Source organism: Dromiciops gliroides, chromosome 5 (assembly GCF_019393635.1).
Source record: "Dromiciops gliroides isolate mDroGli1 chromosome 5, mDroGli1.pri, whole genome shotgun sequence".
In the NCBI taxonomy this organism is placed as follows: Eukaryota; Metazoa; Chordata; class Mammalia; order Microbiotheria; family Microbiotheriidae; genus Dromiciops; species Dromiciops gliroides.
This window is the reverse complement of record NC_057865.1, coordinates 223,472,588-223,488,081: the sequence shown is the minus strand read 5'-3', so window position 1 is coordinate 223,488,081 and position 15,494 is coordinate 223,472,588. Positions and strand designations below refer to the sequence as shown.

General features: G+C 36.8%; 1 protein-coding gene and 1 pseudogene across 1 annotated transcript; both read right to left on the bottom strand.

Moving 5' to 3' along the window:
- Window positions 1-7,985: 7,985 nt before the first annotated feature.
- Window positions 7,986-12,243, bottom strand: LOC122728960 (annotated as a pseudogene).
- A 1,159-nt stretch (window positions 12,244-13,402) lies between these two features.
- On the bottom strand, window positions 13,403-14,359 carry LOC122728487 (olfactory receptor 6C3). Its single transcript, XM_043967148.1, has one exon. It carries the CDS (start codon window positions 14,339-14,341, stop codon window positions 13,403-13,405), a length of 939 nt encoding a protein of 312 aa, XP_043823083.1. The 5' UTR covers window positions 14,342-14,359.
- Window positions 14,360-15,494: the final 1,135 nt, after the last annotated feature.

Below are 15,494 nucleotides of genomic sequence, written 5' to 3'. Positions count from 1 at the left end.
TTTATTGATTAATTGATATGCTAAGTTTGCACTCCCCTCAATATTCCTTTCCAATTTAAACTCCTCTCTTGTCTAGCACTTGGTCTTAGAAAAGACTTCAAAGGTTATCTGAACTTGTCTGAGATATAACCAACATGTTACAATCTATCCTCTGCTTAAAAGCATCCAGTGTTGGTGCACTTGCCATACCCAAGTCATTCCATTCTACTTCTTTTCCTAATTTGTACATTCTAGGGTTGAAACAGGATAAATCTTGCTTCTATATAAAAGTGCTTCAAATATTTACAGACAGTTGTCTTGTTTCCTCTAAGTCATTTTCCCCCAGCATGTTTTCAAGGCTTCTCAACATTCTGGTTACCTCTCTCTGAATGTACTCTAGGGCAAAGCTTTCTCTGCTATCTAAAACAATAATTAATATGAAAAATGAAACTACTAGTTTGTCAGTGAGATATCATTGACATTCTTTCCGAGTGATAGATATGCTTCCAAAGAGCTTTACACATTGCTTTACAAATATATTTTCTCAGAGGGAAGATGGCAGAGGAAAGGCAGTGACTTCCCTGAGCTCTCCCCAAGACCCTTCCAAATACCTTCAAATAATGCCATAAGATAATTCCTGGAGCAGCAGAACCCACAGAAGGACGGGGTGAAATCATTTTCTAGCCAAAGACAACTTAAAAGGTTGTCAGGAAAGGTCTGTCCCATCAGGGTGAGTGTGGGGCACAGGCTGTACCAGCATAGCCCCAGCCCCAGCCCTAGCCCCAGCAAATCAGGGGCAGGCAGGCATTGGGAGCCAATGAATCAGCAGCTGCAGTTACTGCTTCTGGAAGTTTTATCCCACTGGCAGTAAGGGGGTTGAAAATTGACCAGAAAGAGATTACAGGGGTCTCTTTGCTAGCACTGAGGTAGGACTCTGTTGTTTTGCTCAAATGCCAATCCAGGTCACAATCTTGGGTGGTAATCTCAGGGAGAGAAGGAGCACAAGCACACCAGAGCTTTCAGCCACGGTGTAGCAGGACTCTGTTCATATGTTCCAGTGCAGAAAAACAGGCTTGTGGTTGCTTGCAGACCAAAGCACAGGCCAGGAGAGGAGTAAAAATACATATTCTAAAATCACCACCTTGGAAGAACTAAAAGCTATCAAATCTTTTAGAAGTATCTCTCAAAAAACAGCTGCACAAACCTCTTGAAACATAGGACAATGTGCCCTCCAACTTGGAAGTAGTGCCCCACTTTTAAAAAGAGTTAGAAGTCAAGAAAGGATAGCAAAATGAGGAAACAAATTTTGACCATAGAAAGTTTCTATGTGGACAAAGAAGATCAAATTACACCCTCAAAAGAACATAACAAAATTAAAGTTCTTACATCCAAAGCTTCCAATTAAAATGTGAATTGGTATCAGGCCATAGAAGCACTCAATAAGGACTTTGAAAAATAAAGATGGGTAGAGGGAAAAATGGAAAGAGAAATGAGAGTGATGCAAGAAAATCATGAAAAAAAAGTCTGCAGCTTGGTAAAGGAGACACAAAAAAATACTGAAGAAAATAACACCTTAAAAAACAGACTAGGCCAATTAGTAAAAGAGGTTTACAAAAAGTCAAGGAGGAAAAGAATGCCTTGAAAAGCCCAATTGGCCAAATGGAAAAGGAGGCTGTCTGAAGAAAATAACTCCTTAAAAATTAGTATTGAGCAAATGGAAGCTAATGACATTATGAGAATTCAAGAAGCAATAAAGCAAAGCTAAAAGAATGAAAAAAATAGAAAATAATGTGAAATATCTCATTGGAAAATAGATCCAGGAGAGATAATTTGAAAATTATTGGACTATATGAAAGCCATTGTCAAAAAAGAGCCTAGGAGATATGTATCTCAGAGAACCACACCTCTGTTCCATGCCTTCTCCCCATGAGAAGGCCTTTGTGAAGTGTAAAATTTAATGTGGTTATACGTGGGAGTCTACTTGCCAAGACAAACCCAGGAACTCTATGAACACAATTACCAAACACTTTTCAAACAAATCAAATCAGATCTAAATAATTGGAAATATATCAATTGCTCATGGATAGGCTGAGCTAATATAATAAAAATGACAATTCTACCTAAATTAATTTACTTATTCAGTGCCATACCAATCAGACTACCTAAAAATTATTTTATAGAGCTAGAAAAAATAAAAACAAAATTCATCTGGAAAAACAAAAAGTCAAGAAAATCAAGGGAAATAATGAAAAAAATGCACAGGAAGGTGGGTTAGCGGAACAAATCTGAAGCTCTATTATAAAGCAGCAGTCATCAAAACTATCTGCTACTGTCTAAGAAATAGAGTGGAGGATCAATGGAATAGGGTAGCACAGAAGACACAGTAGGAAATGACTTTAGTAATATACTGTTTGATAAACCCAAAGACTCCAGCTTCTGGGATAGGAATTCAGCATTTGACAAAAACTGCTGGGAAAACTGGAAGATAGTATGGCAGAAATTAGGCACAGACCAACATCTTGCACCTTATACTAAAATAAGGTCAAAATGGGTACATGATTTAGACATAAGAGGTGATACCATAGGTAAATTAGGAGAGGAAGGAATAGTCTACCTTTCAGATCTTTGGAAAGGAGAATAGTTTATGACCAAACAAGAGAGAGAGAATATTATGAAATGCAAAATGGATGATTTTGATTACATTAAATTAAAATTTTTGTACAAACAGAAGCAATGAATCCAAAATTAGAAGGGATGCAGAAATTGTTGGTGGAGCTGTGAGCTGATCCAACCATTCTGGAGAGCAATTTGGAATTATGCCCAAAGGACAATAAAGCTGTGCATACCCTTTGACCCAGCAATTCCACTTTTAGGTCTTGTGCCCAAAGAAATCATGGAAGGGGGAAAGGGACCCACATGTAAAAAAATATTTATAGCTGCTCTTTACGTGGTAGCAAGGAATTGGAAGTTGAGGAGGTGCCCATCAATTGGGGAATGGCTGGACAAGTTGTGGTATATGAATACAATGGAATACTATTGTGCTGCAAGAAATGATGAGTAGGAAGAGTTCAGAGAAACCTGGAGGGTCTTACGTGAGCTGATGATGAGTGAGATGAGCAGAACCAGAAGAACATTGTACACAGTATCATCAACATTGAGTGTTGACCTACTGTGATGGACTATATTCTTCTCACCAATGCAATGGTACAGAAGAGTTCCAGGGAACTCATGATAGAAGAGGATCTCCAAATCCAAGAAAAAAAAAGAAAGAAAGAACTGTGGAGTATAGATGCTGATTGAACCATATTATTTCTTTTGTTTTGGGTGCTGTTGTTTTTTTTTTTTCTATTTTGAGGTTTTGCATCACTGCTCTGATTTTTTCTCTTGTAACAGGATTAATGCAGAAATAGGATTAATGTTATTATGTGTATATATATGTGTGTGTATATATCTATATCTATATGTATAGAGATATATAGACATAACCTATATCAGATTACTTGCTGTCTAGGGGAGGGGGAGGGAGGGGAGGGAGGGAGAAAAATCTGAAATTGTAAAGCTTGTATAAACAAAAGTTGAGAACTATCTTTACATGTAACGGAAAAAATAAAATACCTTATACATTTAAAAAAAAAGGGATGCAGAAAGCTGGGAAACAATTTCTATGGCCAGTACTTCTGATAAAGGCCTCTTTTCTAAAATATATTGGAAATGAAATCAAATTTATAAGAATCTGAGTCATTCTCCAATTGAGAAATGGTCAAAGGATATGAACAGGAAGTTTTCTCATGAAGAAATCAAAGCTATCTATTGCCATATGAAAAAATGCTCTAAATCACTATTGATTAGAGAAATGCAAATTAAAAGAACTCTGAGGTACCCCTTGACACCTCTCAGATTGGCTAATATGCCAAAAAAAGAAAATAATAAATGTTGGAAAAGCTGTGGGAAAATTGGAACACTAATGCATTGTTGGTGGAGCTGTGAACTGATCCAATCATTCTGGAGAGCAATTTGGAATTATGCCCAAAGGGCTGTAAAGCTGTGCATACCCTTTGACCCAGCAATACCACTTTTGGGTCTTTTTCCCAAAGAGATCATGGAAAAGGGAAAAGGACCCACATGTAAAAAAATATTTATAGCTGCTCTTTTTGTGGTGGCAAGGAATTGGAAATTGAGGGGTTGCCCATCAGTTGGGGAATGGTTGAAGAAGATGTGATACATGAATGGAATGGAATTCTATTGTGCTGTAAGAAACAATGAGCAGGAGGAGTTCACAGAAACCTGGAAGGACTTTCATGAACTGATGATGAGTGAGATGAACAGAACCAGTAGAACATTATACACAGTATCATCAACATTATGTGTTGATCAACTATCATAGACTAGATTCTTCTCACCAATACAATGGTACAAGAAAGTTTCAAAGGACTCATGATGGAAAAGGCTCTCGAAATACAGAAAAAAGGAACTGTGGAATATGGATGCTGATTGGATCATACTATTTCTTTTGTTTTTGGTGCTGTTGTTTTTCTTATTTGAGATTTTTCCTTTTTGCTCTGATTCTTCTCGTATAACATAACTAATGCAGAAACGTGTTTGATGTTATTGTATATATATATAGCCTATATCAGATTACCTGCTGTCTAGGGGAAGGAGGAGTGAGGGGAGGGGGGGAAAAAGATTTGAAATTGGAAATCTTATATAAACAAATGTTGAAAACTATCTCTACATGTAACTGGAAAATAATAAAATACTTTTATTTTTGAAAAAATTAAGGTGGTTGCCTATTACTGTCCCAAGTATAGGGGCAATTAGCTGGGGTTTATCATATATTTGTTACTTAGAAATTAGAGGCTACCAGTTTGGGGCGTTAAGTATATATTAAAGTATATTAAATATTAGTAAAGGGAGGACACATGGCTCTGAAAGATAGGAAAGCCTAGAGAATAGAGAAAATGAGGAACCCCAGGGGGTTGCATCTGTACTCACCCTGTTCCCTTGCCAAAGAGAACAAGCATCTATGCAAGCTTGCTGAGGACAGAAGCAGAGCCTGCCCATAAACATTGTTCAAAGCTCATTGGCTAGTATCACTCAAATCTGGTTGACTGGATTTGAGGGCAGTTCAGTGCAGTCATGCTGATGTCAGAACCCAGAAAACAGGTCCTCTGGAGGGAACAAGGCTTTCAGGTAGATGTGGTTTTTGGGGCCCTTGGAAGTCCCAAAACCCCTATTATTTTCTCACAGTCTCCCTTCTGCTTCATTAATAAACAGGGTTTCCTTAAATGAAGCAATGAATATGACAAAATACTTATAAAGGAGTTCTATGATGACTAACAATATAAGGGGAATGAAAAGAGAGAAAAGAAATTGAGCAACACATTAATGAAAACTAAAGGGGGAAGTCCCCTTTAGAAGGTGGATATTACAAATAAAATAAAAAAACAACTAAAGGGGACAGTCCCCTTTAGTAGGTGGATATTACAAATAGTGTGTGCAATGGGAAAAGGAAAACAGGAAAATATCAATTTAAGTCTTTGAAAATATTATCTCAGCTGGTTCATGGGATGTCATCTGTGTATTCATAATTGTTTGGATACCTCTACCAAAAGAGTGGGCACTATTGGTTAAATGTCTATGTTGTTGGAGGTCTCCAGTAAAATAGTACAGGGATCTTAGCAATGTTAAAAGTGGGGACTGATTTTGGCTGGATTTAATGGCTGCTGAGATCCTTTCTAAAGAATTACAAAGATCCAGCATGCTTTTTTTCAAGAACTTACCATGACAGACTAACATCATTTTCAGTTTTGACATTGGCAGATGATTGGGATACCACACACCTAGATTTTATGAGATTTGTATGGTTTCTAGTAAATTATACAATTCTTGTAGAAAGGATGGAGAGGTATGGGCCAGATAAAATTGTATGGATTCATAATTGTTTGGACACCTCTACCAAAAGAGTGGGCATTATTGATTAAGTGTCAATTTAGTTGGACATCTCCAGTAAAATAGTCCAGGGATCTTCTTAGCAATGTTAAAAGTGGGGACTGGTTTTGGCTGGATTTAATGGCTTCTGAGATCCTTTCTAAAGCTCAGATTCTTTGATTGTATAATTCTTATTTTGGAATTTCTTGTTAAGAGGTTTTGAAAGGAGATAAGAAAGACAGGCATTCTAATCCTCTGCCTGACGTATGATTTATTTTATCATTGCTTAGAATACTCAGGAAATGGAAAGCCGATTTCAAATATGGAGTCTTATCTGAGTAAAAAGTGAAAGCTGGTGAGTCATCTTTAATGCTGTCACCTCATTTATGGTACAACCAGCCACACTGAACATTTCAAGTGTTATAATACCTACTAGGTGCCTTCTCCCCCTTCTCCTGTTTCTGTGATCTGATCTAAGACTATTAGCCTGTCTTCTGGCCAAAGGTGCAGACCTCAATTAAGTAAAAGGCCTAAGGAACCCTCCAGCCTCCTTAAGACTTTTATTGGCCATAAATATCATCCTTCAAGAAACCTCATAAGGGTATGTAAAATCCATATATAGATTGTTCTTTCCTGTCTATTGTTGAAGTTAGGTTATGAGAAAATCACAGCTATTGCTGCAAAATGGAGGAAATATTATGGACAGGAGAAATTTATCACTTCTCCCTTCAAACAACCTTTATGAACCTGAAATAGAATTAACTGAATCACCCTGTAGAATTACTGTATTTGTGATAATAAGTGGTTGGACTGCTAGGTGAAACAGTGGATAGAGCATTGGCCCTGGAGTCAAGGACCTGAGTTCAAATCTCACCTCAAACACTGACTAGCTGTGTGACCCTGGGCAAGTCATTTAACTTCAATTACCTTAAACATCTGGGGCCATCTCCAGTCCTCTTGACATTAGATAGATAGATAGATAGATAGATAGATAGATAGATAGATAGATAGATAGATAGATAGATGTGTATATATGTATATGTATATATATGTATATATATGTATGTTTGTATAGATGTATAGATGCATGCATGTGCATTTATGTGTATTTATATGTATATGTGTATATGCATATGTGTCTATATATACGTATGTATATGGGTATGTATACTTAAATCCCTGACCTAAAGTCTACTGCAAGTCATGACATCCCCTATTAATGTCATGGGCCTCTTAGAGAATAAAGTGCAAACAACAATAATAAGTGATATAACCCACGCATCACTGACTGCTGAATCCTGCAACTTTTACAGTTTCTAATTTGAACCATAAAATATTCTTGATAAGTTGAATTATTATGAAGTCGTCAAAAAGTAATATTAAAAAGTACTCATGCCCCTGTTGCTATTCTACCAATACTCCAGCATCTCTAATAAACTAAAATAATACTAAGATTTCAGAAAATTTCATACCACAGTTCATATTACCACCCATATTGCATCTTGCATTTGTTTTTTTTATAGAATCATTTCTTTTATTGACTCTCCCCCAAATGTAGACACATGATTTAATTTCAGTGCATTCAGTTTTACACATTTCAGTTCAATTCAATTCTCTTGATTAAACAGTACTTATTTACTGATTTAAAAAATACCCTAGTATAGTGAAGAGTTGTTCTTAGAGTCAGAAGATGTGGAGTTCAAATCACAGCTCTGATATTACCTCTGCTACCATGGGCAAGTCATTAATCTCTTTATGTTTCAGTTTCCTCAACTCTATTTTATTCCTTTTTTGAGTCAGTATTTTGTTTCTGTAACTAATTTTTGATAACATAACTTGATTCCAGTCTATTTCCATAGGCTTTTTCTCTTTTCTCAATTCTAGTTTTCTTAACTTTTTCCCTAGATTTTTTTTACTTTTCTTAAGTTAATAGTTTTTTATTCTTTTATGAAGTTATATTTTTCCCACTTTATCTCTTCTTTTTACCCACTCAATTAACTAATGCATTATAAATGTTCCCATATAACCTCTTTTTTTAAAAATTTCAAATATTTTAGTAAGAGTTCTCTGCCAGGCACTTAAAACACCAGTTTGTGAGTATAGACTCCATTGGAGAGAATACAGAATGCAGGTAGCCATGAAGCTGAGGAATCTTCTTCATTTGGGGCAGGATCTGAGAGTTCACTACTTTCTGGTCAGTCTTGCGCTGCTCTGTAATCTCATATTTCTTTTTCTGTGTCAAAAATCTCTCCTTCTTGGTGTCTAGGTTTACGGAGCCTCTTCTTGAAGTAAGCATCAGTAAGGTGATTTGGAATTTTCACACCTGAAAGGCTAACCCTGGTAGAGGTGGCAATGACAAATTTCTGATGGGCTCTTCGCAGAGGAACACAGTCACCAGAGGTCCAGTCACCAGTAGCAAGCCACTAGCCAGCTGCTTCAGGAAAACCACTCGCTTGCCCCTGTGGCGGTCAGTGAGCATGATCAGAACCGTGCCTGGGGTGATGCTAGATCAGAGTCTCCTCACGTGCCAGCTGAAGGGCTTTTTGCCACGACTTAGTTTTCTAGGCACATCCTCAGTAGGGTAATACCTAGGCATTTTGCGGATCTTCACCTCTCGGTTTTCTCCACTCTTATCCCCACCAACTAGCTTTGAGATGGTATCAGGCACTTTCTTTCTTTTTCCTTTCAATCCGGGTTTTGGATGCAGCATACTTGCAGCATTTGTACATGGCCCGTCGGGAATAAATGGCAGACCTTGAGTATCTGTCGATCCCTCTGGCCAGGACCGGGTTGAGGCTGCAATGCTTTCGAGGCTTTTTCACCACCTTCTCTGCAGCATCTTCCTTTTGGGGCTTCTTTTCCTTTTTTTCTTTTTTGACCTTTTTTTTCCTTTAGTTCTTTTGGGGGGGGTTGGTCTGCCATCTTGAGAGAAGGGAAAGAGATAACCTATTATTTTTAATAACTTTTCTTTGCTGTGACTTTTTCTAAGATGTTTTTAATTTTATTTTTACTCCTCAATATTACTCTTCCCTTCTAGTTTATTCTGAAAAAAAAAATTCCTAATTGATTAACCTACCTATTGAGTAATTTGACCACAGGAATAACCAACACTTCACCCATGAACTTTGTAGAGATGCTTCACACATGTTTCTCTTTCCCCCGAAGCCCCATTCCCCATTCATGATACATTCCAATCTGTAACTCTTTGCCACAGAATATTGATTCACCAAGGGGGTCGAGTTTCATATTTATTCTATATTAAATCAGCTCAAATTTTCCACCTTTACTTCTTTTGATTGTTAAAGTTTCCCTTAAACTATTAATTCCTTATGAAATTTTTTATTCCTTAATGGTTTTTTGTTCTTTTTTTCTGAACCACAGATCAATCTCTTTTTTTCTTTATTTATAACAACAAACTGTAATCATGAGATAAAACATCTATTATTTTTTCAGCTATCATACTTATTTCTCTTTTTTCTGCTTCTATTGTCTGGATTATTTGCAGGTTGAATGTTCTGTTTATGTGTTTTTTAGAAATGTCTATCATGTTGAACATACATTTTTAAAAACTGATAATTAGACTAGGTTTCTGGAATATATCAGATTTAATTATAGCAGGCAGTCCTTTTTTAAAAAAATGTTATTTGATTCTATTGAAGTTGTTTCAACTTTTTTATTGTGAAATAATCCTGTCATTCAAATACCTTTCCTTCTATTTCAATCACTTTCTCCTAGATACCGGTACAGTTGATTGTTTTTCATCAATCTGCTTCAATTTAACTACTTCATGTGTAAATATAAAGTTCTTGAAGTTTGATATGCCAGTGCTTTTTTTTGTCAGCAATATGTGGACCTCTCAATCAGTGATTTGTTGTCAGTATTTAGAAGTTATAAACAAGTTTCTTATACTTTTTCATACATTGAGATATCCACTATTTTTAAATTTGTCATATTTTTCTGCCATGATCCTTCAGTTATCTCTGTGCCATCAAAGTCAATTGTTTTGGCCCATAGGATGTTTGTTTTTCATTTCAGTATTTTCATATTTCAAGATTGTTATATTTCTTCCCTCTATTTCTCTCTGTCTCATTGTCTCAATCTCTCTCTGTGTATCTCCATCTCTTTAGAGTCTTCATCATGTATTGTTGATTTGTATTTTCCTACTCTGCATATTGTCATCTCTCCACTCCCCACCCCCCATATGCCTAGAGAGTTCATTTTTTTGCATCAAAAGTTCTGACTTCTGACCTAAATTCACTCCTACTTTTCTTTAATAGATTTTATTTCTCATAAATGACCCTTAGTTTTCTAGTAATTTTTTCATGAATACTGACTTACATCTATTAGTTCACTTTCCCTCATATTATAATATTTATCCTAAAATATTATTGTCAGAAGACTATGGATCTAAAGCTAAAAGGGCACTACAGAAGCCATGCGCTAAGCTTGTTTTGGCTTCTCATTGTTATTGTATTCAGATTTCCTACCAGTTTGGGAACCCTTTCTGTTGATTTATCTTCTTAATTATAGAATTTTTTCTCTTGATGTCATTAGCATTTCAGTACTTTCCTTATGTCACTCACATTCTGGCTTATCTCCCTTTCCTGGTTTTCTCAAGCCCCTTGTGTTGAGCTGTATAGGAATAGGGTCTGGGTCCCTGTCCTGAATAATCTCTTGGTGCTATAGTATTTGCTGTAGCTGATCTTCTAGTCTTGCTTTTGGTACAGCAGCCTGAATGGGCATGTTTTCATCCTGCCTCATTCCTTATTCAGCCCTACTTTTTTTTGATGTAAGCAGGGCAAGTGGAATGAATATCTTCCACCTTTTATAGAGTGAGGCTTTTGTGGGAGGATATTCAAGCAGAGTCACTGCAGGATTCCCCAGACTAGTACTGAGTATACAGGTGCAAGCTTGCAAGTTTATTTTTGTTTGCTGTCTCAGATATAGTTAGGAGAAGGGCCCTAGGGGGTACAAATATTCAATTTTTCTGGTGTTAATTCATAAAGTTGTTTTGTTGTCGTCGTCGTTTTTACCATGGTCAAGGAATTCTGTCTTATTAGTCAATGTATTTAGCTGTAATTATTGTATATCAGACATATGTAATTCCTTGATTCTAGAGTTGAAGGGTCAAAGAAGTTTGCAGAAAGCAACTAGTCCACTATCTTACTAGTAGCATAATTAAATATTTTTGGACAATTGAAAAATGGGAATGATGCTACAAGGACTAAATGCCTTACAGAGCTATCATAAGGAATGGTTTTTTAAAAATTAAATCACTAAAGAAATGTATTCAATTCAACACAGCAAATATTTTTAGAGAATCAATCATGTATAAGACACTAGGGATATAAAACCAAAAATATTTCCTACCCTGAAGGACTTTACTTTGCGCTTGGGAAATACATGTACATAACCAACTAACTATAATTTCAGTAGGGAGAGAATGTCTACCTCTCACCTGGTCTGTTACAATGACTTCCTAATTAAAATCACTGCCTTATCTCTCTCCATCACACAGATGTCAAAATGACTTCTCTTCAGCACAGATCAATCATGTCACACTCAATAAACTCCAGTGACTCCTTGTGTGATAAAATATAAACTCTTTTTTGGGTCACTTCCAAACTGATCTTTACTTATCTTTCCATAGTCCTTTTTTTTTTTTCAGGGCAATGAGGGTGAAGTGACTTGCCCAGGGTCACATAGCTAGTAAGTGTCAAGTGTCTAAGGCTGGATTTGAACTTAGGTCTTCCTGAATCCAGGGCCAGTGCTTTATCCACTGTGCCACCTACTTGCCCCCTCTTTCCATACTTTTTAGACATAATTCTCTTCCCATACTTTATAGTACAGTCAAACTAGCCTTTTCTCTACTTCCTCATATAAAACTCTCATATCTTAGTGCCTTCCTCCAGCTATCCTCCAGGTTTGAAATGCATTTCAACTTTAATTCTCTCTTGCTTCTTTAGACACATAGCTACAGCACCAATTTCTACTTGAAAGGGGTCTCTGACACATGTACAGGGTACCAAATGCCATCTACCCACAGGAAGAAGCTAGATAGTCAGCTTCCAGGAGGGTCATGATCCTGAATAGAAATGACTTTGACAGGCATTTCCTGTTGACACACCATGTGGTGACTAGGAGGCTCCTTGACTGTCTTCAGAGGTTCTCAAAAAGGACTAAGAAACCAAAGCCCAGTCCATTTTCATTGATTCTTTCACTCACAAAATATTGAGAGATAATCCTATCATAAGAGAAGAGGCCTTGGGCCTTAGGCCCTTTGTGACCTGGTGGGCTTGTGAATACAATCCCAGGTTCTTTGGCTGCTTTCAGCATTTGTTCTTTTCTTTGTGATGAAAGAAGAGTTGTTGCCTGGAGTCCAATCAACCGAGTTTACAGTTTGTACACTGGGTTGATTGGACTCCAGGAAGCCACAAACTCAATGTCAGTGCCCTAAGGAGTAAGGAGAAACCAGAAGTATTATGCCAAATCTGGAAGTGAGGGGAGGGGGAAAATTTGTACTTTTATTCTTGCTCTAATCTTAGAAGTAAATATTCCTTTTTAAGGTTAATTGATGTTAGTTGGGAACTGGGGTACTACAAATTGGTAGTTGAAGTGGGGAAAACATAACCAGCAGGAGCTTGATGCAATGGCAGGCTAGAAAAAACAATTATAATCCTTCAGGGTACACTAGAACAGGGCAGATGTATCTAGACTGCCTTTAAGATAATGAGCCGGGGGGGAAACTACATGGCTCAGTGGATAGAGTACCAGACCTGGATTCAGGAGGACCTGAGTTCAACTTTGGCCTCAGACACTTGACAATTATTAGCTTTGTGACCCTGGGCAAGTCACTTAACCCTCATTGCCCTGAAAAGAAAAATGATAATGAGCCAGAGAATGTTCACTAAATAGCACTCCACCAACTGCTAGTGCCACCCATCCCTAAATTTTCTGTATTGGATTACCTTATATATGCTTTGTATTTATTCAGCATAATTTATATGTGTACACACTATGTCTTCCAGAAGAATTTAAGTGATGTGAGAATAGGGATTGTTTCTTTCTTTCTTTTTTTCTTTCATTCTTTCTTTTTTTGTCTTTGCATCCTTGGATATCAGAAAAATGCCTGCCATGGACTAAAATAAATTCATTTTGATTGATTCATTTTTTAAATCAAGGCATCAAGAAAGGTCTGCCATAGAAAGAAGCTAGAAATTCTAGGAGTTGAAGGTATAGAGGAAGCATATTTCACATTTATGCAGAGGCATTGAGACAAGAGGAAAGACAAGGCAACAGGGAAAGGGAACAAACATTTATTACACATTTACTCTGTGGCAGGAATTGATAGAAATGTGAGAAAGAGGATAGAAAAAATTAAATCCATTTTAATAAGAAGAAAGTGATTTTTCAAGAGGTAATACACATCTGAGCAAAATATGTACCAGAATTGTGTGCTAATGAAGTCATGACTTACCGATGACTATATAGCATTTTACCTTCTTGAGAAAAGCAGTAACTTTTGAACAACATCCTTGAAGGCTTGTTTTACTTGCTCATTCCTTAGTGTATAAATGAAAGGGTTCAGCATGGGAGCAACTGAAGTATTGAGAATAGCTACTCCTTTGGTCAATGAGGCTCTTTCTTTTGCTGAGGGGTTCACATACATGAAAATGCAGCTCCCATAGGAGATAGAAATGACAATCATGTGAGAGGAACAAGTGGAAAAGGCTTTTTTTCTCTGGCTAGCAGAAGGGATTCTCAAAATGGTCCTAATGATATACATATAGGACAGAATCACTAGTGCCAAAGTAAATAGCAGAGTCACCAAAGCACAGTAAAACCCAATTACCTCTAAAATGTGTGTGTCTGAGCAAGAGAGCTGTAAGAGGGGGAAATAGTCACAGGCAAAGTGATCAATGACATTAGAACCACAGTAGTCAAGTTGTACAATTAGCATGAGTGGTGGAAAAATGATGATGAATCCTCCCAACCAAGCACAGAAGACAAGCAAGGTACAGACTTTGTTGCTCATGATGGTCGTATAATGTAGGGGCTTGCAGATAGCAACATAGCGATCATAGGACATGGCTGTAAGTAGGTAAAATTCAGTTACCCCCATAAAAATGAAAAAGAATAATTGAGCTGCACAGCTGTTAAAGGAAATGGTTTTGTTTCCAGTAACAATGGTGCTCAGGAATCGAGGAATGCAAACAGTAGTGAATGAGACTTCTAAGAAGGCAAAATTCCGGAGGAAAAAATACATGGGTGTCTGCAGGTGGGAATCCAGCAGCGTGAGGGTGATGATGGTCAGGTTCCCAGTAATACTTAAGATATAGGTGATAAACAGGAAGAGAAAAATCACAACCTGCAGTTTGGGGTCATCTGAAAGTCCCAGGAGGATGAACTCTGTGATCACTGTGTGGTTTTTCATTTTTGTTTCATCCTCCAACTACAAGACCTACTGATGAAAATAAGAAAGCAGAATGAGGACAAGTGGAGATAAAAGATTTAGCTACAACATAATCACTTATAACAACACGGAATTTAAAAAATCTTTGAGTTAGAAGAGGGACCAGAGCAGCCATCAAACCCAACCTATATCTCAGCAACAATCCATTTCTATAACATAACATGTGGATATTTAGCCCATGTTATTTTTTAAATAATAAACATTTTCATTTATAGTTTTGAGTACTAAATTTTATCCCTCCTTCCCTCCCCTCCTCAGTCCCTCAGATGGTAAGCAATCAGATATGGGTTATACATGTGCAATTATGCAAAATATTACCATATTAGTCATTTTGTACAAGAAAATTTGAATAAAATGAAAAAATGACAACATGAAAAATAGCATGCTTCAGTCTGTGTTCAATCAATATCAATTCTTTCTTTGGAGCTTGATTGTATATTTCATCATTAGTTCTTGGGATTGTCTTGGATCATTGTATTGCTGAGAATACTTGTCATTCAAAGTTCTTCATCAAATGATATTGCTATCTTTGTGCAAAACATTCTCTTGGTTCTGCTGACTTCACTATGCATCAGTTCATTCAAGTCTTTCCAGGCCTTTCTGAAGTCATCCTGCTTGTCACTTATTATATCACAATAATATTCCATCACTATCAAATGCCACAGCTTGTTTAGCCATTCTCTAATTGATGGGCATTCCTTTGGTTTCCAATACTTAGCCACCATTAAAAGAGTTTTTAGCTTTTTGATATTGATATCAAAGGGCTATTGTTATTGATAACTCTAGTAAATAATAACCCACTACATATCAAGTAAGTCATTTATAATTTTGGACAATTTTTAATTATTAGGAATTTTTTCCTTGGATGAATAATCTGCCACTGAAATTTTTACCCTTGTTCCTAGGTGACCTTCCCCTTCTCTGGATTTCTGTTAAGTCAAACATGTGACCAATCTCTTTTCCACATGACAGTTCTTCAGATACTTAAAGACAAATATCCTGTGCCTTTTTCCTTCAGCCAATCATCATATGGCATGATCTTAAAGCCCTTTACCATCCTGGTCACATTCTTCTGGATGTGGGACTTGGTCACCAATATCTAAATCCTAGAGTT